Genomic DNA, 22,968 nt, shown 5'->3' on the forward strand with positions numbered 1-22,968 from the left:
TGCACTTCACAAAATAGATAACATCATGAGGATGGAAAATGATGTGGATATATTGAAGCAACATCTCAAGACATCAGTCAGGAAGTTAAAGCTTGGTCGCAAATGGGTCTTCCAAATGGACAATGACCCCAAGCATACTTCCAAAGTTGTCGCAAAATGGCTTAAGGACAACAAAGTCAAGGTATTGGAGTGGCCATCACAAAGCCCTGACCTCAATCCTATAGAAAATTTGTGGGCAGAACTGAAAAAGTGTGTGCGAGCAAGGAGGCTGACAAACCTGACTCAGTTACACCAGCTCTGTCAGAAGGAATGGGCCAAAATTCACCCAACTTATTGTGGAAAGCTTGTGGAAGGCTACCCAAAACATTTGACCCAAGTTAAACAATGTAAAGGCAATGCTACCAAATACTAATTGAGTGTATGTAAACTTCTGACCCACTGGGAATGCGCTGAAATAAATCATTCTCTCTACTATTATTCTGACATTTCACGTTCTTAAAATAAGACAGGGAATTTTTACTAGGATTAAATGTCAGGAATTGCAAAAAACTGAGTTTAAATGTATTTGGCTAAAGTGTATGTAAACTTCCGACTTCAACTGTACATAGAGAGAACATAAAAAGGCAGGTATCAGAACAACAAAATTGTTGCTTGAGTGGAATAGGAACAGCAAATGAGATTAGGAAAATACTTGTGACTGTCCACAGTCAATTGTTACAAGCATATTGCCTTATGCTACAGCCTCTTAAGGGTTCAGAATGAAACCTCTAATTTGTTTAAGGAGGCCATAATATTGGTGATAAAAATCCCTAACATGAACATACAGCAGACATCTGATAAGCACACATTGAGCTAAGACTAGGTCAATTTCATAATGTTGACATACCACAATGCATGGAAACAAACATAACCCTACTGGTAATAAGAACAAGTATGCCTAAATAAGTCCACGAAGACCCAGTTTTTCTACCAATGGACTTGAGATTACACATGATTGGATTTGCCTTCCAAACGAAAAACAACTGAATGAATATTGGACATGTACTATACTATAAAATCCTTGATGTAGGTGGGAGGGAGATAGGCTTTAATTCTGCAGATGTTACTTTCATCCCCCAATTGGTCTGCATCCCCCGACACTGAAATGGTGTAACGCCAAAGCACACCAAATCTCAAGTGCTCAGCCTTGCGTGCAGCATCAGCAAGGATCTCCTATGGAAAAAGTCATCTTGTTCCCAGAAAGGTTTATGATTATCATGAGACCACAGGAGGTTGGTGGCACCTTCATTTGGGAGGACGGGCTCGTGGTAATGGCTGGAGTGGAACTAGTGGAATGGTATCAAATACATAAACACATGGTTTCCAGGTGTTTGATGGCATTCCATCAGCTCTGTTCCGGGCCATTATTATGAGCCGCCCTCCCCTCAGCAGCTTCCTGTGCATGAGACACAAACAAACAAAACAATCCCAGAAGACAGTCCATGTGTTATCAAATGCACTTGGATCCCCATCTCGTCTAGGACGTCCATCCTTCTGTGTACCTTGCACTGATGTTGAGTGTTAAAGTGGTGAAGGAAATTCTTCTTTGTGGTAGTGTGCATCTGTAGTATTACGAGTTGCAGCAGCTTGAGGAGGCACCGGGGCCCATGGTTTCCTGTTATTCGCAGGTTATTTTGCCATCAAAGCTGGATAGAGCGATGGCAAAGGCCTGCACCGCACACATGGGGTAGCTATAGTCCAGAGTGAAAGCATCATCTGCTACTCGTCCAAACTGCATCACAATATAGGCCTCTAGGAAAAAGAAAATAAATAAAAACAATGCACACACAAAAGTTTTACATTTACACTTTTGCAAAAAATAACTCCCAGAAAATAGACTGTATTTGGGAGCTTTGTGACTTTATTCAACCTTATTCACCTTATTTTGTTCTTGGAATTTGTATACGATAGTTACTAGAAATAAGCAATATGTACAGAATGTTATGATTGTGGATGATTTTTGGTTTGAGGCTCTTCTCACCATCTTTGCTGTGGACGATCTGAAAGTTCTTGATGGAGGCCTGTGTGACCCTGCCGTTGAAGTTCAGCACATGTGACGCCGTGTCATCATTCCACGTGGGGGTCTTGTTGTGGAGTTCGATCAGATTGTCCATCTTTCTGTTCTGGAACTTCATCAGTAAACCGTTGTTGTCCTGAAGAAGAGAATGTGGGAGAAACGCGGCGGCATGGCTGGTCACAATAACAATATGGACAACGAGGAATGTTGCCGTAAAAGGAAATCCTCTGACGTACTATGTGGCCTCCTACAAAGATTGTTCATTCAAGACCTTTAAATAATGACAATGGTGTTGTCTATCCTCATCCATAACTCAGGCAGAATGACATCTGTATAACAACGGTTTGCTTACGCTGCGAGGTCGGATGGGTACTCGTTCACTGTCCTTGCCCATCCCTGGGATGATGACGGTCAACCTTCTGGGACCCTTTATTCCCAAGACATTAGTTTCCTGTCGCCAAAAGTCAGAGCGATACGCAGAAATAGGAATTACATTTTTATGGAAGTTGGGAGTCCACCATTTATCAATTTAACATAACATTTTCTAATTACAATCTTATGATGAACATTCTTTGAAGTACCTATAGCCCCTTTACAACCCATTAAAGATTAATTGAATGGCTCAACTATACAGACATAATTAGCAGTTTGTAAATTACTTATAAACCTTCATAAAGGGTACTTCAATGTAAATGTCAAAGCCTTACATAAATTATGGCTGCTAGTTCTTGGCGAGCGTTGGACATGTCTGGTAGAGCTCTGTCTGGATGCAGAGCATTGTCAAACACTGTGAACTTAGTGCCCATCATATTGGACCTATAGAGTGTAAATAATCAATCCATGAATGCAATGAGCTTATGAAATGCATGATTCCAGGTGTAATTCTATTTATTTTATAGGCAAGTTGCAGTTTTGATCTATGCCTATAGGTTACGGATACCTCAACTTTCCAATGAAATTTTCTCCACCCCTAGACAAGTCTGTGGGGTCAATGGAGATAAGGTAATTGGAGGTTGTGCTTTTCTTTCGTTTTCTCCCAGCCAGTAGAAAGACCTGTAAAAACACAGAATAAATCTCCTGGACAATGATTCCTCAAATGCATATCATAACGTAAATCCACAACTTGGTTTTAAGCTCACGTTGGCTCCATCTCAGATTGAGATTCATTTTGAAACCAAAACCTCAAAAGCTGTGTGTGACTTATCTGAAGCCACATTTGTGGGTTCTAATACATTGACAGACCGAATAGAGATCCACAAACCCCTAAATTGGACCTCCGGGAGTGCCTCACCTTCTTTTCATTGTCGAGGTGGAGATAATATGTGGGGTACAAGCCTTTGTCCATGCCCCTCTTGTCCCGGGTCATCTTGCATTTGACCGTCACCCCCTGCTGGGCTGGCTGCATGGCAAACTCCTCCAGGCTGTCAAACTCAATGTCCGGGGATGGAGGCCTCTCCTCCTGGATGTGGGACAGAAAAAACAGGATTATCAGTAGGTTAATTTATACATGGCTCTATCTACATTTTCATCTTCTCTCTCCGCCTTTTTCTTAAATGCATTGGAGAAGGTCAGAGGGGAGAGACCTTAGACTTTCTTATCCAGCGTGGTTGAGAAGGAGGCAAGGAGCAATCTTTTTGGAGCCCTGATCAGAAGAATGAGGCATTGTATACTCCACCCCACAAACCATCACTGTGTAGTAGCAACATTATGACCTAGGTCACGATTCAATCCATATCGCAGAAGTTCAGCACTATAGTGCGTTTAAAATGTAAAAGGTCATTTTTACTTGAACCAACATAGGCAGCATTTAGAGTCAAATTTATATTGTGCTATAGTGCTGAACTTATGTGATACGGATTGAATCGAGACCCTAGTCACTAAACAGGGACCGGCAGACACAAACCTACCTTCTTCTTCTTCCCTTTTCCCTTTTTCTTTTTTGTCCCTTTTTCTGCCTCAGAGTCAGAATCGTCACTCTCTGATGCTTTGGCTGATAGAAAAATAAAACGTTAGGAAAACTGTCAGGAAGACACCCAAACACTGGGGCTGTATTTAATTAAAGCAGAAAACGCTTGCCTTTCTTCTTCTTGTCTTTGTCCTTGTCCTTGTCTCCCCCTGCTGCGAACATGGATGCCGGGTTGGCGTTCTCCTTCTTTTTTGGTTTTGACTTGCTGGACTTTGTTTCTGGTTCACTGTCATCACTATCAGATTTGGCTGCTGGTTTTAGAGAATGCACTCCGGGTTATGATCATATCTCAGTGTACCTACTGTGCTGTAACATTATTGCAATATGTTCTCTTCCAAAATGGGCGTGGGACACAAATAATACATGACGATGGGTTAGAGATTTTCAACCATCAAATCGATCATTATTTATCCCTAAAATTGCAGCAGTTTAAAATCAATACGTAAAGCTAGTGTTAACACTTACCTTTCTTCTTGCTCTTGGAGTCTAACTTATCCTTATCTCCATTTACACAGAACAGAGAAGCCGGTTCCTTTTTCTTGGTGTCTTTCTTCGATTTTTTGTCATACTCTTTGTCATCTGAAAAAAAAGACGTGAGACACAAAAATACATCTCTCAGCGATGCCATTTTCTTCCCAGTGCTATACAACAAAAAAAAGTTACATCTGAAACGTGTTTGTATTTTTGGATACGTTTTGCATTCTGTCTGGTGTGTAATGTGCAACAGCTTGTTTGGTGCTGACAACGTAAGGCCGTGCAGGACTAGTGTTTCCTTTCACTCAACATTTCGCAAAGAAATCTCCTACCTAATCCTCTTAAACCATGTCGTATTCTTGTTGTTTCAGTAACTCCTATACATCTGCCCACCTCTAGCTTTGGATTTCTTATCCTTGCCATCTTTGTCAGAACCTTCTTTTGTGGTCTTTTTCTTTGTCTTCTTTTGTGGAGTCTCTTCCTCATCATCATCTTCTTCTGTATCTGAACCTTGAGCAGAAAAGGGGACGTTTTTTTTAAAATTGGGTTTGAAATAAATGTTGATTCTTTAACATGCGGTTCACGCAGAGCATCATCTCAGTTATATTGCTGACTGCTTACCTCTCTTTATCTTTGGCACACTTTTTGTTTTCTTCTTTGGCTCTTCTTTCCCTTTCCCTTTTTCCTTTTCTGTTTTTTCTTCATCTGGTTTCTTTTTCTTCACCTTTTTTCCACCTATTTGACCAACAAAAATACAGAATTGAGAGATGACCTCCTAAGAAATTCATATATTTTGAGCGATAGCCATATGTATTCATCACATGTGGATACTGCACACTATCTCAGATAGAAATGATTTATTTGTGGATCACCAGCATTTTGCCAAATTGTTGGCGAACTTTTAAACAATCATTTGCGTATGTCTCCTTTGAAGATGATGTTATTTAAGCTGTGCAGAGCAGTCCGTACTTTGAACAGCAGGACTCTCTTCTCCAGACAGTTCTCCGCTCTTCTTGCTCTTGCTCTTTTTGGGCTTGGCATCGGCACCATTGGTGGCTGGGTTGGCTGACTCTGCCTTCTTCTTTGGCTTATAGAAAGCATTATCTGCAGGGAGAAGAGTCGGGGAGGAGACGAGGAGAGGAGAGCGGGTAGACACCGGAGAGAGATGACACAGCTGTGCAGTAAGGACAAAATCCTACGTTTTAAGATCTACTGTATGTACGTAACAGCCTTTTGCATGAACCATGCATTTACACTGAGTGCACAAAACATTAAGAGCACCTGCTCTTTCCGTGTCGGATTGACCAGGTGAATCAAGTTGAAAGCTATGATCCCTTATTGATGTCACTTGTTAAATCCACTTCAATCAGTGTAGATGAAGGGGAGGAAACAGGTTAAAGAAGGATTTTTAAGCCTTGAGACAATTGAGACATGGATTGTGTATGTGTGCTATTCAAAGGCTGAATGGGCAAGACAAATATTTAAGTGCCATTGAACATGGTATGATAGTAGGTGCCAGGTGCACCAGTTTAAGTGTGTCAAGAACTGCAGCGCTGATGGGGTTTTCACACTCAACAGTTTACCGTGTGTATCAAGAATGGTCCACTACCCAAAGGACATCCAGACAACTTGACACAACTGTGGGAAGCATTGGAGTCAACATGGGCCAGCATCCCTGTGTAACACTTGACACCTTGTAGAGTCCATGCCCTGACGAATTGAGGCTGTTCTGGGGGCAAAAGGGGGGTGCAACTCAATATTAGGAAGGTGTTTTTAATGTTTTGTACACTCAGTGTATGCTAATAGTAAATGTGTGCACAGGAGCATGAAGATTTTAGTGACTTACCATCCAAAAGACAGTAAGGTGCAAGCAGAAATGTATGGAGACAGAAACAAGTAAAGCACTGTACATTTCAAATCATACTTCTATAAATACTTGATTACTTGATTAATACTTGATTATCCAATATTATATATTTTTACTACTGTCAAGGCATTCTCTTAAAACCAATTCATTTTCAAAAAGGAAATAGCGTCCAATTCATTAATGTCTACATTTGGAACAGATTATAATCATTATAATATTCCAGGTAATACTTTATATATTATGTAACCCTGCCCTTCTGACACAGTGACCTAACAATCAAGCGTTAGTCACCTGCCTCAATCACAAACATGTCGTGTCACATCCAGTGTTAAAAAACGAAGTTACATTATTATAATGTAGTGGTGGGGCTTTAGAGATTTAGAGTAATAAACAGTCATATCAACTACACAAGGCTGCTGGGGGGAAAAGTATTGGGAGGAATGTTTCTGTACCTTAAAATCAATGCACATATAATTACAATTGGCAGATATATTTTCTTCTCATTCTTAAAAACACTCTTGTGCACTTCCACATTGTGCAGTTGGAAGTGCACCGAGCAGCCCAACTCTTATTCACTTGCTCTGGTATTATGTTACTCAGCACTACTCCCACTACTCCCAGCAATCCCTTTCATGGGACAACTGACCGGAAACCAACTATCACCACACCACTCCACACCACACCACAGCATCCCAGGATAACTGGAATAAGGTCAGCCACTGTGATTCTGTTCATTTAAACACTGACTGACGACGGAGTGCAGCGATGGATGGCCACAGTAATCCGATTAAGATGTGGCGCTATTTCTGTCCTCACCTCAGACAAGCTGCCATTAGTGTCATGCAGACAAAGCGGTCATCATCCATTTTTTTCAATGGAAATATGAATATGTCCATCAAATAGATTGTTGGTTGTTTCATGAATGACAGTCAGCCCCCCCCCCCCCTTTCCCACATCACAGAAAATATGTTACCTCACAAATGTACCAGAGCCTCATCACAGCCCAGTGGCCAATTCTACATAACCATCAATACGCAACAGACACCAACTCAGTGGCCTTGCGGTTAAGGTGCGATTGGAGGTGTAATAGTTTCGATCGCTGGCCGAGTGATCCCAAAGACTGTAAAAATGGGACCTGATGCACCTCTGCTTGGCATTTAGCGTTAAAATGATAGATTGGGGGCCTTGTGATACCCTCTGGATGCGAGTCTGTCCTTTTTAAATGAAGCTGCCTCACGCTACGAAACAGGAGTTAGGCTCCTGTCCTGCTCCTGTGAGCAAGGGCTACTTACTACGCACAACAGGCTGGGGTAAACCAGCCACTTTAGAACCGTAACAATACCACAGCAGCATGCTCAATCACTCGAGTATTCTGTTTAAATAATCTGATTACTGGTAAACTGGTTTTCTATCCACTGAATTGTCTAGCAATCAAGAGGGCAAGTAATTTAAATCTGTAGTCATCGTAAACACCATTACAGTATATCTGAATGAATCAAAATGCTATATGAGAAATGTTATAACTTTATAGGACCCATCGCGAGTATTCCTTCTCTAGCATCCTTTCGACAAGAAAAGCCCCTCAAAACAGTTTCGATAACATTACCTTCTCTGCAGACATTGTATGGCCAGTGACTTCAGCTCTAACAAACTACAAACTCTTTTCCCTCAAAGTTCTTAGTTTTAAAAGGAAGAAAAAAGAGGCAATTCAACACAATGGAGATAATAAAGAGAGTAAGTAGCCTTGGACTCAATGGCTCGCAATCAGCAGAAAGTTGCTAATAGGATTTATGTGTAAAGCCATCTGCTCTTCAAAGACAGAGACACGTCAACAGGACGAACCAACATGGCGTGGGAGGAGGTGTGTTTCGAGTACACAGAGGACAGGTCCGTTATACACATGTGGTGACACCTCCCCCCCTCCCCATGAATGTAATGGTCGATGTGACTCATTACTAACCAACTTTGACTCGGACACAACACAGGAACTAAACGACACACACACACACACACACACACACACACACACACAAAATAGACATGTAAATGTATTAAAAATGTACGCAAAGGCACACCCAGCTACCTACTGTAGGTATCTTTTTGTATTTTAAAACTTGGTATAATTGACTTTTACCTTATGTGGAGTGGACACATCTTGACTTTCTTGAGACCTGTGGAATCAATTTCAAAATAGCATGACACTTTTTAATGATTCATTTTTTTCCAGACATGTTTTGCTAAGACATAGATGACATTGAGATGCATTGAGCTGACATGATTTATTATTATTCTCGAAAATAGCATAATGTCGTTCTACACAATGTATATCTGTAGCATTGCACCCTCCTGAACACACCCCAGCAGAGGATGGTTGGTGCCTATATCTGGTAACAGTGTGTGGGAAATGGGCATTCAGTAATCAGAGGGTCCGCACACTCAGATGCTCCACAATACAGTTCCTTCAGAAAGTATTCACACCCCTTGTCTTTATCCACATTCTGTTGTGTTACATACAGCCTGAATTTAAAATATATTAAATTGAGATGTTTTGTCACTGGCCTACACATAATATTCCATAATGTCAAAGTGGAATTATGTTTTTAGAATGTTTAACTAATTAATAAAAAATGAAAAGAAGAAATGTCTTGTGTCAATAAGTATTCAACCCCTTTGCTATGGCAAGCCTAAATAAGTTCAGGAGTAAACATTTGTTTAACAAGTCATATAACAAGTTGCATGGACTCACTCTGTGTGCAATAAAAGTGTTTATCATGATTTTTTGAATCACTACCTCATCTCTGTACCCCACACATAGAATTATCTATAAGGTCCCTCAGTCGAGCAGTGTGTTTCAAACACAGATTCAACCACAAAGACCAGGGAGGTTTTCCAATGCCTTGCAAAGAAGGGCACCTATTGGTAGATGGGTAAAAATAAAAAAGCATACATTGAAAATCCCTTTGAGCATGATGAAGTTATTAATTACATTTTGGATGGTGTATCAATACACCCAGTCACTACAAAGATACAGGCATCCTTCCAAAGGAAGGAAAACCACTCAGGGATTTCACCATGAGGCCAATGGTGACTTTAAAACAGTTACAGAGTTGAATGGCTGTGATAGGAGAACACTGAAGATCGATCAACAACATTATAGTTACTAGACAATACTAGCCTAACTGACAGTGTGAAAAGAAGGAAGCCTGTGCAGAATTAAAACATTCCAAAACATGCATCATGTTTGCAACAAAGCAAAAGCACTGAAGTAATACTGCAAAAAAATGTGGCAAAGCAATTACATTTTTGTCCTGAATACAAAGTGTTATGTTTGGGGCAAATCCAATACAACACATTACTAAGTACCACTCTCCATATTTTCAAGCACAGTGATGGCTACAACATTTTAAAAACATATTTTCATTATGGGGTATTGTTGGTAGATGGGCGAGAGAAAAAAAAATCTTTAATCCATTTTGAATTCAGGCTGTAACACAACAACATTTGGAATAAGTCAAGGGGGTATGAATACTTTCTGAAGGCACTGTATATTAAGACATGCACCAAGATCTTACCTGTCGTCTGTCCAGACGTCTCTGAGGGTTTCCTTCTGGAGAGGCATCAGTGTCCTGAGGAGAGGGGTAGGAATCATAGAAGTAAAGTGGTTGTGTTCGAGGAGTGGATGGTTGTTCTGGACATATGTCAAAAAGGAGGGAAGAACCCTTCTAAAGAACAAATTGAAGAAGAAAATCACGTTGTTTTTGTTTGTAAGCCTATGATTTCAAAATATGATCCCTTCATCAATGTAATACATTGATTTACAGTAAGTGTTTTTCAATTGAAAAGGTGGTGCTTAATCTTAGTGGGCTCCCGAGTGGCGCAGCAGTCTAAGGCACTGCATCTCAGTGCAAGAGGCGTCACTTCAGACCCTGGTTCGATTCCAGGCTGTATCACAACCGGCCGTGATTGGGAGCCCCATAGGGTGGCGCACAATTGGCCCAGAGTCGTCAGGGTTAGGGTTTGGCCGGGGTAGGCCGTCATTGTAAATAAGAATTTGTTCTTAACTGACTTGCCTAGTTAAATAAAAAAAATCTTACTTTATATGTAAATAAAGTCACATGCATGTACACACACGTAGGCAGACAAACATAGGCAGGGATCGAAATTCAAATGTTTCATTGATAACACTGGTGCTCCCACAAATTTTTTAAAAGTTAGGAGCACCACATGCAATTTAGGGGCACAAGAATATATTTACTTTCTTTCTGTGGCCCCAAATTTTTGGATATACTGGTAAAGTTAGCTAGCCAATGAGGTAACATGACTGAACAAAGTGTAAACTAATGGTTAACGATGCGCTAGTAAGTTTAGAACTGCCCACGACATGGTTTATGAATGTAAAATGCCTGCTCGGGATCCGCTATAGGAAGAAAGAAATGTTGCGCCGGCAATTGTGGTTCTGATCTTTTTCCCTGTAGTAATAGTGCAACCATGACGCTATCAAATATTTTTCTCTAGGGCACCCGGAAACAACGACACAGCGATGCCTTAGCATTACAACAATGATTATATGTAATATTGTTTTCCTAGTCGCACGGTGCTCCCAAAATACAACTCCTAGTCACACAGAAAAATATTTCTTCACATACGTGACCAAATTGGTCGCACTTTAGAGCCCTGAACACAGGCATAAACACAAGCTCAGACTCACACATGCATCCACACACGTATGTACCTTTGACTGGCTCCAAGTAGGTGCTGATCATTGGATGTGCTCTGTGCTGTGGTCAGTGTGGTCTCCCCTTAGCCCACCACTGTGTGACTGCCCACAAGGGTTCATACTGGTCCTGGCCATGTGGGCTGGTCATATGACCACTTCACTAAGATGATTGTCTACAGAGCAACAGGTCCCCTCAACTCCACTAATCCACTCCACTCTATTCCACTGCACACTACTACTACTACCTCTTAATAGGATTGCCCACAAAGGATTTGGTCCACTCAACAACTCCACTAGTCCTTTCCACTACTACTTGTTAATCAGATTGCCAACAGGGCAACCTGTCCCTTCCACTACCACCCACCCCACCAGGACACGACAAGATATCCTAACCCCCCCCCCACCCCACTACACTACCGTTTACCATAATCAGCTCTACACCATCTGGGGACTTTTCAACCCTTTTTAGAAGAAAGAGGGAGATCTGATAGGGTTGGATTGTCAACCTCTATTATAATAAGAGTGCCCTAACCGGACCAGGATAAGAAAAGACCGATTCAACATACATTCTGGTATATGAACGAGAACCAGTGTGTGTTTACCATTGGTGGAGAAGTGGTGTTTCAGGATAGTGCAACAGTCATATGAAGCATAGTTGTAGTTCCTACTTTCTACCACCAGATGCTGCTAAATGTCAGTAGACCACAAGTGTTGCAGGAGCCAGTGATAACACATGGGGGCGCACATCAGACTTATGAGAGATTCTACACAGCCATTTTAATCGATTTTACGTTGCAGCTAGATGTTTTTATACGCCTATTCCATGACGATAATGTGTTATTCATTGTAACAATGTGTACTTACATTGCATTTAGGCTACACTCTAACTCTTGACTGCCGTGTAACAACACAGTTTTGTAAGACTCAAAATGATTACTATTTTCACGATTTTCATTCATTATACTATTTATAATGTCAACTGCGAAATTATTGGCATCCTTTATAAAGATTAGCAAATATGACTGTATAAAATAAATAATACAAATACTAACTATTGTATGCTCCAAAAAAGTTGAACGTTATATATATTTTTATATGCTAGTAATACTTTTGTTCTCTCAAAAAGATTGAGGTCAACATTATTGGCACCCCACTTTTCAATACTCTGGAACCATCTCCCCTTGCTAGGATAATGAGGATGTAGCGCAGTATTTGTATAATTTATTTTATGCAGTCTTTTTTGCTCATCTTAATCAAGGATGCCACTATTTTGAGGTGACTGTAAGTCAACATAATACTGATGATGAAGTAGTTGTAATAATGTATTGCTCGTGGTAATATTATTCTTAGTAGTTTTAGCAGTATTCGTAGCATAAACAGTTGTACTGTAGTTGTGATAGTATCACTTGTACAGTATACGGCCCACATGAGGCTGCTGAGGGGAGGACGGCTCATATGGCGTGAATGGAATGGTATCCAACACATGGAAACCATGTGTTTGATACTATTCCATTGATTCCGTTCAAGCCGTCACTATGAGCCTGTCCTCCCCAATTAAAGTGCCACCAACCTCCTGTGATTCAGCCCTTACGGTATACAGTGCAGACTGCACCTGTCTGTGTCTCAACAGTAAATCAGTATTCAAGCTATTGAATGAAAGACGCCTCCTCCCTCGCCTCTCCGTATGCCCCATCACACTGGCCAGCGCGTTGCCTGTTGAAAGAAGTATAGATTAATAGCTTTGCTGGCATTTCTGTAAACCCTTGACAGTAACACAGCACTTGGCAGATGGCCTAAGGAAGGCCAATGACCTCAGGGCTGGGGAGAGGGTGTCAAGATATTAAAGAGACAGTACACCAAGCTGACTGTAACTGAGGGATGTGGTGCTGTGTGTCTTCACAACAATTGTACATATATACCTACTGTTGTTATCAAATCAAATGCATAACTACAATATGCTGAATGTGGTAGTTATGCATTTGGTGACAGGATGGGGGTAAATGTTGCATCCAATAATGAAAAATAGCCAAGACAAAGCAATAAATGCTAGTTAAAGCAACATTCTTAATACATTAACAATTGTAACAACAAAACAGAACAACATCAAAACAAAATAAAAGGGCAGAAAAGGGGACACATTTTAAAGGTTGTGCAAACACTGAGCCGGGGGCAGGGGATTATGTTAAGTTCCACTGTGGTGTCAGACGAAGGCCCTAAAAATGGTCAAAGACTCCAGCCACCCAAGTCATAGACTGTCATAGACTCTGCTACCGCACGGCAAGTGGTACCGATGCACCAAGTCCGGAACCAAGAGGACCATGAACAGTGTCTACCCCCAAGCCATAAGACTGCTAAATAATTAGTTAAATAGTCTGGGTAGCTATTTGGTTAACTTTCTTCATTTACCCTTTTTGACTCATCACACACACTGCTGCTACTGTTTATTATCTATCACTTTATTCCTAGTTATATGTACATATCTACCTCCATTACCTCATACCCCTGCACATTGACTCGGTACTGGTACCCCGTGTATATAGCCAAGATATCGTTACTCATTGTGTAATTATTATTACTTTTATTATTACGCGTTTTACTTTTCTGTTATTTCTGTGTTTTCTTTCTCTCTGCATTGTTGGGAATGTCCGTTAAGTCAGCATTTCACTGTTAAACTACACCTGTGGTTTACGAAGCATGTGACAAATAACATTTGATTTGATTCGAAGCCAGCTAGTGGTAGTACACCCACTCCAGAGGTGGCGGCAGTGACCTAGAGCTCAAGTTCCAGGTCTGAAGTGTCAAAATATTTCAGTTTGCCACTTTACCACTGACCCAGCAGGCAGCGTAGTTGAGGACACTGAACCCGGTGCACTGTAAAAGCCTGTTAAATGGTACACAGAGAGAGAAATGTCGTAGCTCAGGAAGGGCAAACAATGAAGACGAAAATGTGGGCTAAATTAACCAGGCCCCGAGGGAGCTGCTGCTTCGAAAAGGGTTAAAGACGGGGACAATGGCAGGAGGTCTCTTTTAGGGTTCACTATAAACAGCACGACGTTCTACAACCATAAGCACCAAGCTCTCAGGGCACTATAATAGAATAATGATACACAACAAGACTCTCTGATCTATGATCGTTGTGCTTGGAGCGTTTCTCATACACTAGATTCCAAATCAACCATGAGACCTCCCTACCCGCTATAGCCACTCCTGTAGCTCTGAAACGATTGGATGGGTGTAAGCTGTTTGGAAATCAGCAGTAGTGTATAATTTCGGAGCAAGCTGCCACACCTGTGGAGAATATATGCCAGCCATGGTTGGCGGTACATATACCGTAAATTCCGGACTATAAGCCGCAACTTTTTTCTCACGCTTTGAACCTCGCGGCTTAAACAATGACGCGGCTAATATATGGATATTTCCCGCTTTCAATTTTTTTTTCTCCAAAAAAACACATTCTGTGACGTGCTCAGTTTTTTGGTGGTATGAAGCTTTCATTAGACCAATGAAATTGCCGAACGGGTTAAGGTCAAACAACTTTTTTTGTTTACTATTTAGACTAAATCGAGCGCTCTCAAACTTATTACGGTAGTCATTTTGTCACCCTCATCATAGCAAAGACACGGAGAAATGCATATGATGCAGCTTTCAAGTTGAAGGCGATTGATCTGGCTGTTGGAAAAGGAAATAGAGCTGCTGCACGGGAGCTTGGTCTTAATGAGTCGATGATAAGACGTTGGAAACAGCAGCGTGAGGAATTGACTCAGTGCAAAAAGACAACTAAAGCTTACTGCTAATTTTTTATTTTTTGTTACAAGCCGTGTTTCGTTAAAGCCTATTTATTTTTGTTACTAGCCGTGTTTCGTTAAAGCCTGTGTAAAGTTAATTTGTTTCAATGTACCGGTAGGCACCTGCGGCTTATAGACATGTGCGGCTTATTTATGTTGAAAATATATATATTTTTTTAATTCAGTGGGTGCATCTTATATTCAGGTGCGCTTAATAGTCCGGAAATTACGGTAGTATATTTACCAGCATAAAACATAGTATGTACTCAGCCAGTTGGGGTCATAGCTGTGTGAGTCCATTTGAGGAAGAAAGATCCATGCCAACATGAGTCTGTTCATGAGGAGAGGTGTGGTCGCTATGACCTGAGATGCACTTCTCCTCTCTGCACTCTGTTTACAGACAGTGCGCCGTGAAGCACAGCCAATGAGAGGGAAGTAAATGTATACATTCTTCATTGTTGAGTGAAAGATCCGGATAGGGGTGCAAGGGCCCCCCCCCCACTTTTTCGATGTTCATTCAGATAAGCGGAATATTTTTGTATTTGTTTGAAATAAACAACCACATCTTTTTCAGTCGAGACATCTAGTAATCACAATAAAAAAAGGGTTAAACCCAACTCCAGGAAGTCACATTTTCCTGCGAGTCACATTTCCATAGTTCTCAGTAACAACGGCCTCGCGCCTCTCCGTTGGAACTCCCTCAGGCGCTACCATGTGATACTCCACACAGCAAACAGACAACAGACAAATGGGGAAACGAGGAAAAGGTTAGTAGAGCAGGCTGATCCAGTGCTGTGTCAAATCTAATAAAAAACAAATCAAGAGCCTTCTCTTCAGCCTCTAGTGTTTCCAATGCACACAGTAAAACTTTCAAAAAAAGAAAAACAAGTTATTGCCTTAAACGGCTAAAACCTTGCCTGAAAAATACTTTGTCAAAGTAAAAAGAGAAGAGAGAGGAAAGCCAGGATTCCCCGAAGAGGGAGGGCACACTTAAGTATGTGCTCAGCCAGAGGATGATTTCATCACCAGTGGCTAGGGGTTGTGTGTATGTGTGTGTGTGTGCGCCCTGCAGCCTGCAGCTAATAGAGGGTCCCAGTGGAGAGTGTGAGTCTTGGCGCCACAGAGACCGTTAAGTTCATAGATTCCACATCAGCTACACACACACACACACACACACACACAGGCAATCATGCATGCGCGCACACACACATAGACACAGCACTGCACTGTATATTCACATACAGTACAGTCGTTAAGCATCACAGTCGTTAAGCATAGACATCACCTGCTACCTGTAAATAGTGTGGTTTGCAAGGGATTATCAGATAATCAGGACTAATTTGCAATGTACAATGTATGCAATTTAAACACTTTTGTGACAGTCAGATATGTTTGAGGTAAAGTCACATTACTTGAGCTTTGATTGGACTCCACACACAGAGATGTGTACAAAGCTCTCCCTAGCCCTCCATTCGGCAAATCTAACCAGAACTCTATCCTCCTGATTCTTGCTTACAAGCAAAAACTCAAACAGGAATTACCAGTGAGGCGCTCAATACAGAAGTGGTCTGATGAAGCTGATGCTAAGCTACAGGATTGTTTCACTAGCACAGAATGGAATATGTTCCGGGATTCATCCGATGGCATTGAGGAGTTTACCACATCAGTTACCGACTTCATTAATAAGTGCATTGACGACATCGTCCCCACAGTGACTGTATGTACACATCCCAACCAGAAGCCATGGATTACAAGCAACATCTACCCTGAGCTAAAGGTTAGAGATGCCGCTTTCAAGGAGTGGAAAACTAATCCAGACGCTTATACGAAATCCTGCTATGCCCTTCAACAAACCATCAAACAGGCAAAGGGGCAATACAGGACTAGTATCAAATCCTACTACACCAGCTCTGAATCTCGTCGGAAGTGGCAGGGTTTGCAAACTATCACGGACTACAAAGATAAGCCTGCCGCGAGCTGCCCAGTGACGCGAGCCTGCCAGACGAGCTAAATGCCTTTTATGCTCGCTTCGAGGCAAGCAATAGCTCGTCGTAGCCGATGCGAGTATGACCTTTAACCAGGTTAACAGACAGATTACCAGGACATGTACACAGAGCATGCCCTAACCACCTGGCAAGTGTCTTCACTGACATTTTCAACCACTCCGTGACCCAGTCTGTTATACCTACATGTTTCAAGCAGACCACCATAGTCCCTGTGCCCAAGAACGCCAAGGTAACCTATCTAAATTATTATCGCCCCGTAGCACTCACATCTGTAGCCAATAAATGCTTTGAAAGGCTGGTCATGGCTCACATCAACACCATCATCCCAGACACTCTGGACACACCCAAATTTGCATACCGCCCCAACAGATCCACAGATGACGCAATCTCTATTGCACTCCACATTGCCCTTTCCCATCTGTACAAAAGGAACACCTACGTGAAAATGCTGTTCATTGACTACAGCTCAGCATTCAACACCATAGTGCCCTCAAAGCTCATCACTAAGCTAAGGACCCTGGGATAAAACACCTCCCTCTGCAACTGGATCCTGGACTTCCTGACAGGCTGCCCCCAGGTGGTGACAGTAGGCAACAACACATCCGCCACACTGACCCTCAACACGGGGGCGCTTCAGGGGTGCGTGCTTAGTCCCCTCCTGTACTTGCTGTTCACGCACGACTGCGTTAATGCGCACAACTCCAACACTGTCATTAAGTTTGCCAACGACACGACGGTGGTAGGCCTGTTTACCGACGACAATGAGACAGCCTACAAGGAGGAGGTCAGAAACCTGGCCGTGTGGTGCCAGTACAAAAACCTCTCATTCAATGTCAGCAAAGGACAAAGGAGCTGATCGTGGACTAAAGAAAATAGAGGGCCGAGCACGCCTCCCTTCACATCAACGGGGCTGTAGTGGAGGGTGCCGAGAGCTTCAAGTTCCTCAGTGTCCACATCACGAAGGACCTATAATGGTCCAAACACACCAACACTAACGTAAAGTGACCGAAAATATTTGTCATGGGCCCTCAGATCCTCAAAAAGTTCTACAGCTGCACCATTGTGGGCATCTTAACTGGCTGCATCACCGCTTGGTATGGCAACTGCTTGGTGCTACAGAGGGTAGTGCGTATGGCCTAGTACATCACTGGGGCCAAGCTTCCTGCCATCCAGGATCTCTATACTAGGCGGTGTCAGAGGAAGGCCCTAAAACATTTCAAAGACTCCAGCCTCCCAAGTCATAGACTAGACTATTCTCACTGCTACCGAACAGTAAGCGATACCAGAGCGCAAAGTCTGGGACCAAAAGGCTCCTGAACAGCTTCTACCCCAAAGCCATAAGACTGTTGAACAGTTAATCAAATGGCTGTTTGCATTGACCCACTTTTTTTGTGTTGCACTGATTCTCTTGCACAGGCTCTATGCACACTCACTGGACTCTACCCACAAACTCACACATACTTCCCTGACACTCCAACACACACATACGCTCAGACACACAAAACGCACACATGCATATTGACGACACATAGACACACTTTAACACTCTTTCACACTCTTCACACACGCTGCTCCTACTCTGTTTATTATCTGTCATGATTGTCTTGTGACTTTTACCCTACCTACTTGTACATATTACCTCAATCCCATGACCTACCTCGTACCCCTAGCACATTGACTCAGTACCGGTACTCCTTCTATATAGCCTGGTTATTGTTATTTCAGTGTGTTACTATTTTGTTCTTTAATCATTTTTGTTGCTATGTTTCTTAATTTTGAACTGGGAAAGGGCTCGTAAGGTAATATTTCACGGGAAAGTCTACACCTTTTTGTTTTCAAATAACATCACAATACATTTTAAAAGTTGCAATTAGTAATTGTTTCAGACTTACAAAGGTTTGTTCCATGACAGATGAATAGAAGTGAATAGATGAAGTGTTTCTATTTATTGAATATACGTATCCAGCACACTCTTACAAACTGTACACAAACAGCTTACAGTATGTTATTGCTGTCCCTTCCTTCCTCTTGCAACAACACTAGACTACATAGAGATTTGAAACACATCTGACTTTCCATTGGCCAGATAACTAGCTGTGTGAAGGGTCAACGTGTTTCCTGATAACTGGGCGAGGGTTGAGGCTGTTTGCAGAACCGCCAGGCTGTGTTTCGTTCCAAGATGTTCCCTACCCTATGTCCTCCTTCACTCCCTTTCATGAATCTGAGACAACTGGGTAGGTGTAAGAAATAGCTCCACCACCTAGTTTCCGCCATGTTGCTTTAAGATATCCAGTCTGATCAGATATTTTAAGGGTAGTGAATAAGGGTAGAGTGGAGGAAACACCTTCCTGGAATGAAGAGTAGCCCGGAGCAAGCCAGGCAAGGACAAACAATGGGCACCTTCCATATTGCAGCCAACTTTAAAGGCGAGTCGAGGATGACTGATCTACAAATCATATTGCATCATAAATACAGTGCCTAATAAGTATAAGTAACCCCCTTGGATTTCTTCACATATTATTGTCTTACAAAGTGGGATTAAAATGGATTTAATTGTCATTTTTGTCAACGATGTATACATAATAATCTGTAATGGCAAAGTGGAAGAAAAATGCTATATATTTAAAGATTTAAAGAAAAATAAAACACTATTTACCTTCATCAGATAAGTATTCACCCCCCTGAGTCAATACATGTTAGAAAGACCTTTGGTAGTGATTACAGCTGTAAGTCTTCTTGGGTAATTCTCTAAGAGCTCTGCACACCTTGATTGTTCAATATTTTCCTGTAATTCTTTCAAAAATTCTTCAAGCTCTGTCAAGGTGCTGGTGATCATGATCAGCAAGTCTTGCCATATATTTTCAAGCAGATTTAAGTCAAAACTGTAACTTGGCCACTCAGGAATATTCACTGTCTTCTTGGTGAGCAACTCCTGTGTGGATTATTCTTCTGCTGAAAGCGGAATTCCTCTCACAGTGTCTGGTGTAAAGCAGACTGAAACAGGTTTTTCTTTAGGATTTTGCCTGTGCTTAGCTTCATCCCGTTATTTTTTATCCTGAAAAATTCCACAGTCTTTGCCGATGTCAAGCATACCCATACCATGACGCAGCCACCACAATGCTTGAAAATAAGGAGGCAGATACTCCGTCATGTGTTGTGTTGGATTTGCCCCAAACACAAGGCTTTGCATTTAGGCCAAAAAGTGTGTTGCTTTGCCGTGTTGTTTTGCAATATTACTTTAGTGTCTTGTTGCATGTTTTGGAATATTTTTATTCTGTATATTTTATTCTACTTTTCACTCTGTTATTTGGGTCCTTATTGTGGAGTCACTACAATGTTGTTGATCTGTCCTCAGTTTTCTCTCATCACAGCCATTGAACTCATGGTGACTTCCCTGAGCAGTTTCCTTCCTGTCCTGCAGCTCAGTTCAGAAGGATGACTATCTTTGATGTGTCTGGGGGGTTTAATACATCATCCACAGCATAATTATCAACTTGACCATGCTTAAAGAGATACTCAATGTCTGATTTGTTATTGTTACCCATCTACAAATCACTGCCCTTCTTTATGAGGCTTTCGAAAATCTCCCTGGTCTTTGTAGTTGAATCTGTGCTTGAAATTCAATACTTGACTGAGGGACCCTAAATATGTTGTATGTATAGCGGACAGAAGAAGGGGTAGGCATTCAACATTTTTTGTCAACCCCTATTACCATGTACCATATGTGATTTGTTAAGCCTAATTTAGGCTTGCCTAAACGAAGGGAGTGAAGACTTGTGCAACAACTATATTTTAGTTATTTAATTTGTATTAATAAGTAAAATTTTCTTTTCACTGACATTATAGAGTATTTTGTGTAGATCAATTACAAAAATAATCACTGTTAAATCTATTTCAATCCCACTTTGTAACTCAACAAAATATGAAAAAATCCAAGGGGGATAAATACTTACGATACCCACAGTAACTACTACTACTATTAACTCATATTATTTGTAGATCGATTGGTCAGTCACAATTTACCCATGATGCATCACAGTTTTGACGCTCTCGAACGTGGCCTTTCCCTGCAGCGGGGTGACATCTCGCCTGGAAAACAGTGTCCTGGTCTGACACTGACTGTGGGAGAGGAACAGTTGTGCAAACAGACTGTAATGATAGGGGTGTCACAGCACCTGAAGGCCTCGGTGTAACAGAAGCATTGTGTGCAGTAGGTGGCGTAGGTTTGGGTGGTCGGTTTACTCTTTTCTCAAGTTAACAAGCTATATGACCCATTTTACAACAATGAAAGACTATATCAAGTGGATATTTTTGTTCCCCCTTTTAAGATAAATCACATTTAAAATAGTTGTAATGCATTTCTAAAAAGATTGGATTGAAAAATATAATCATATTTTTTATTATTATATTAAAAACAGCAGAAATTTGATAACTCAAAACCATCACATGAAAGGAAAGAAACTAGGCCTAGCCCAGTCCAGAGTTAGTGCTATCAGTACTGTGCATTAACTAGGGCAATGCGTTCAGAACCTGCTATGACCTCTAGAGCAAACAGCCATGAACCTTGTGAGGTCCTGCACTGCCTGCCTGCCCTGTCTCCCTTCCCTGCCTGCCTGCCTGCCTGCCTTGCTTGCCTGTCTGTCTGACACCCATCTGAAATGGAGGACAAGAGATCCAGGAAGTAGCGCTGCATTAGAGAACAGACAGAATTTCCTTGTTCTCTCTCTCTTCTGGGCGTACATACCCAAATGAGAGAGCACAGCACAACACACAATCCTACTGTACAGAAACTGTTACTGTACAGCATGTGATCGTGTGGTTCAGTCTTAGAAAGATTTTGATCCTCAAAACCAGAAAAAGGTTCCTGGTTACTGTGTACTGCCTAAGCTGGCACTGCCATGAGAGGGCTGCCTGGGAGTGGGCACTACCCCCAAAGCTTTCCCACGTGAGGGCGGAGTGTGAGAGAGAGAGCAGAGAGCCAGCTCGAGCTGCCTTACAGAGACGTGTGTCCCCAGCGCAATGCTTTAGAGACAAGCAGCACTCTTTTGAACCGCTGCCAATAGAGGCTGGCCCAAGCTGTTGCAGCTGAAACTTTTACAAGCTCGCTGCTCGCGAGCAGGAAGAGAGAGACACAGAGAAATATTTGTAAAGGGAATTTGCATGCGCAGCTCCTCTATTCTCCAATTCCTGTCTGCGCTCGTTCCTGAAATATTGACAACCTTATTTCTTTGTTGATAATTGTTAGTGTTTATTAAAAGGGGAATTTATATAAGGAAACAGAAATATTTTTTGGGAGGAGTGTGCATGAAGGTTGAAATGCAAGGTACATTGAAGGACAGAAATAAATTAGAAAATAACAAAAGAGTAGATGACGTCACAGAGAGAGCTGCCCGGGATTATGCCTGAGAAAAGAAGATGATGATGACAGTTTTTGACTGCAGCACTTGTCTATGTGACATACGTGTCTATGTCTCTCTCTCTCTCTCTCTCTGGTGGACAGACGGAGGAGGAAGGGGGTGAAATACACTTTTTTGACACAGTGACACTGGATTATTTTGGTGACTTGAACTTATTTTGGCACAGAGTCCTGCGGAACTCTGTCATTCGGTTTATCTTACTACTGCCGTCTGTTCCCAGAAGTTGACCCTTTCCTCACCCTCTGTTTTGCTTTTCCACAGCACATCTTGTTGCTGGGGTATCATTCCTGCAAACCACATTTAACGTACACATACAGAAACGCTCATCTGTAACTTTGACAAAAAAGGACACTTTTTTACTCACAGGTTGTTTTCTTTCTTTTCTTTTCTTTCATCTCATTGCGACCAGGCAATTTTACCATCTTATCTGAAAGCGTGAAAACGGTTCAAATCAAAACAAAAACACAGGCAGGTGCAGAACAGCTAAAGACGTCTGTAATGACTACTGAAAATGGGAACCGTGAGGCATGTACTACCTGGGACTGATGCCAACTGCTGACAAAAGGCTTCACTGCACGCTCAGAGAGAAGTCTTTAACTCGTTCTTTCTCCCCCCCCAAATGCATCAGAAATCTACGGGATTGAGTTGTTTTGATGTCATAAGTCTGGCAACACTTTTTG

At 41.8% G+C, this 22,968-nt stretch overlaps 1 protein-coding gene across 9 annotated transcripts; it reads right to left on the reverse strand.

Annotated features, from left to right (window-relative positions):
* Positions 1-374: 374 nt before the first annotated feature.
* LOC106582603 (tubby-related protein 1) lies at positions 375-22,675 on the reverse strand. 9 transcript variants are annotated; one of them, XM_045705208.1, is made up of 16 exons: positions 22,653-22,675; positions 12,651-12,793; positions 9,936-9,989; positions 8,498-8,534; positions 5,466-5,583; positions 5,118-5,231; positions 4,890-5,006; positions 4,488-4,601; positions 4,133-4,273; positions 3,964-4,046; positions 3,348-3,515; positions 2,997-3,109; positions 2,764-2,872; positions 2,409-2,507; positions 2,021-2,192; positions 375-1,791 (listed from the first exon to the last, which is right to left on the reverse strand). In XM_045705208.1, exons 3-16 carry the CDS (start codon positions 9,980-9,982, stop codon positions 1,658-1,660), a joined length of 1,566 nt encoding a protein of 521 aa, XP_045561164.1. In that variant the 5' UTR covers positions 9,983-9,989; positions 12,651-12,793; positions 22,653-22,675; the 3' UTR covers positions 375-1,657. The 9 variants fall into 9 exon arrangements, with proteins under 9 accessions (XP_045561164.1, XP_045561162.1, XP_045561166.1 ...); XM_045705206.1 differs by lacking the exon at positions 22,653-22,675 and adding an exon at positions 18,764-18,901; XM_045705210.1 differs by lacking the exon at positions 22,653-22,675 and adding an exon at positions 18,764-18,901 and having other exon boundaries at positions 4,829-5,006; positions 5,466-5,600.
* Between the last annotated feature and the right edge of the window lie 293 nt (positions 22,676-22,968).

Source organism: Salmo salar, chromosome ssa22, assembly GCF_905237065.1.
Source record: "Salmo salar chromosome ssa22, Ssal_v3.1, whole genome shotgun sequence".
Taxonomy (NCBI): domain Eukaryota; kingdom Metazoa; phylum Chordata; class Actinopteri; order Salmoniformes; family Salmonidae; genus Salmo; species Salmo salar.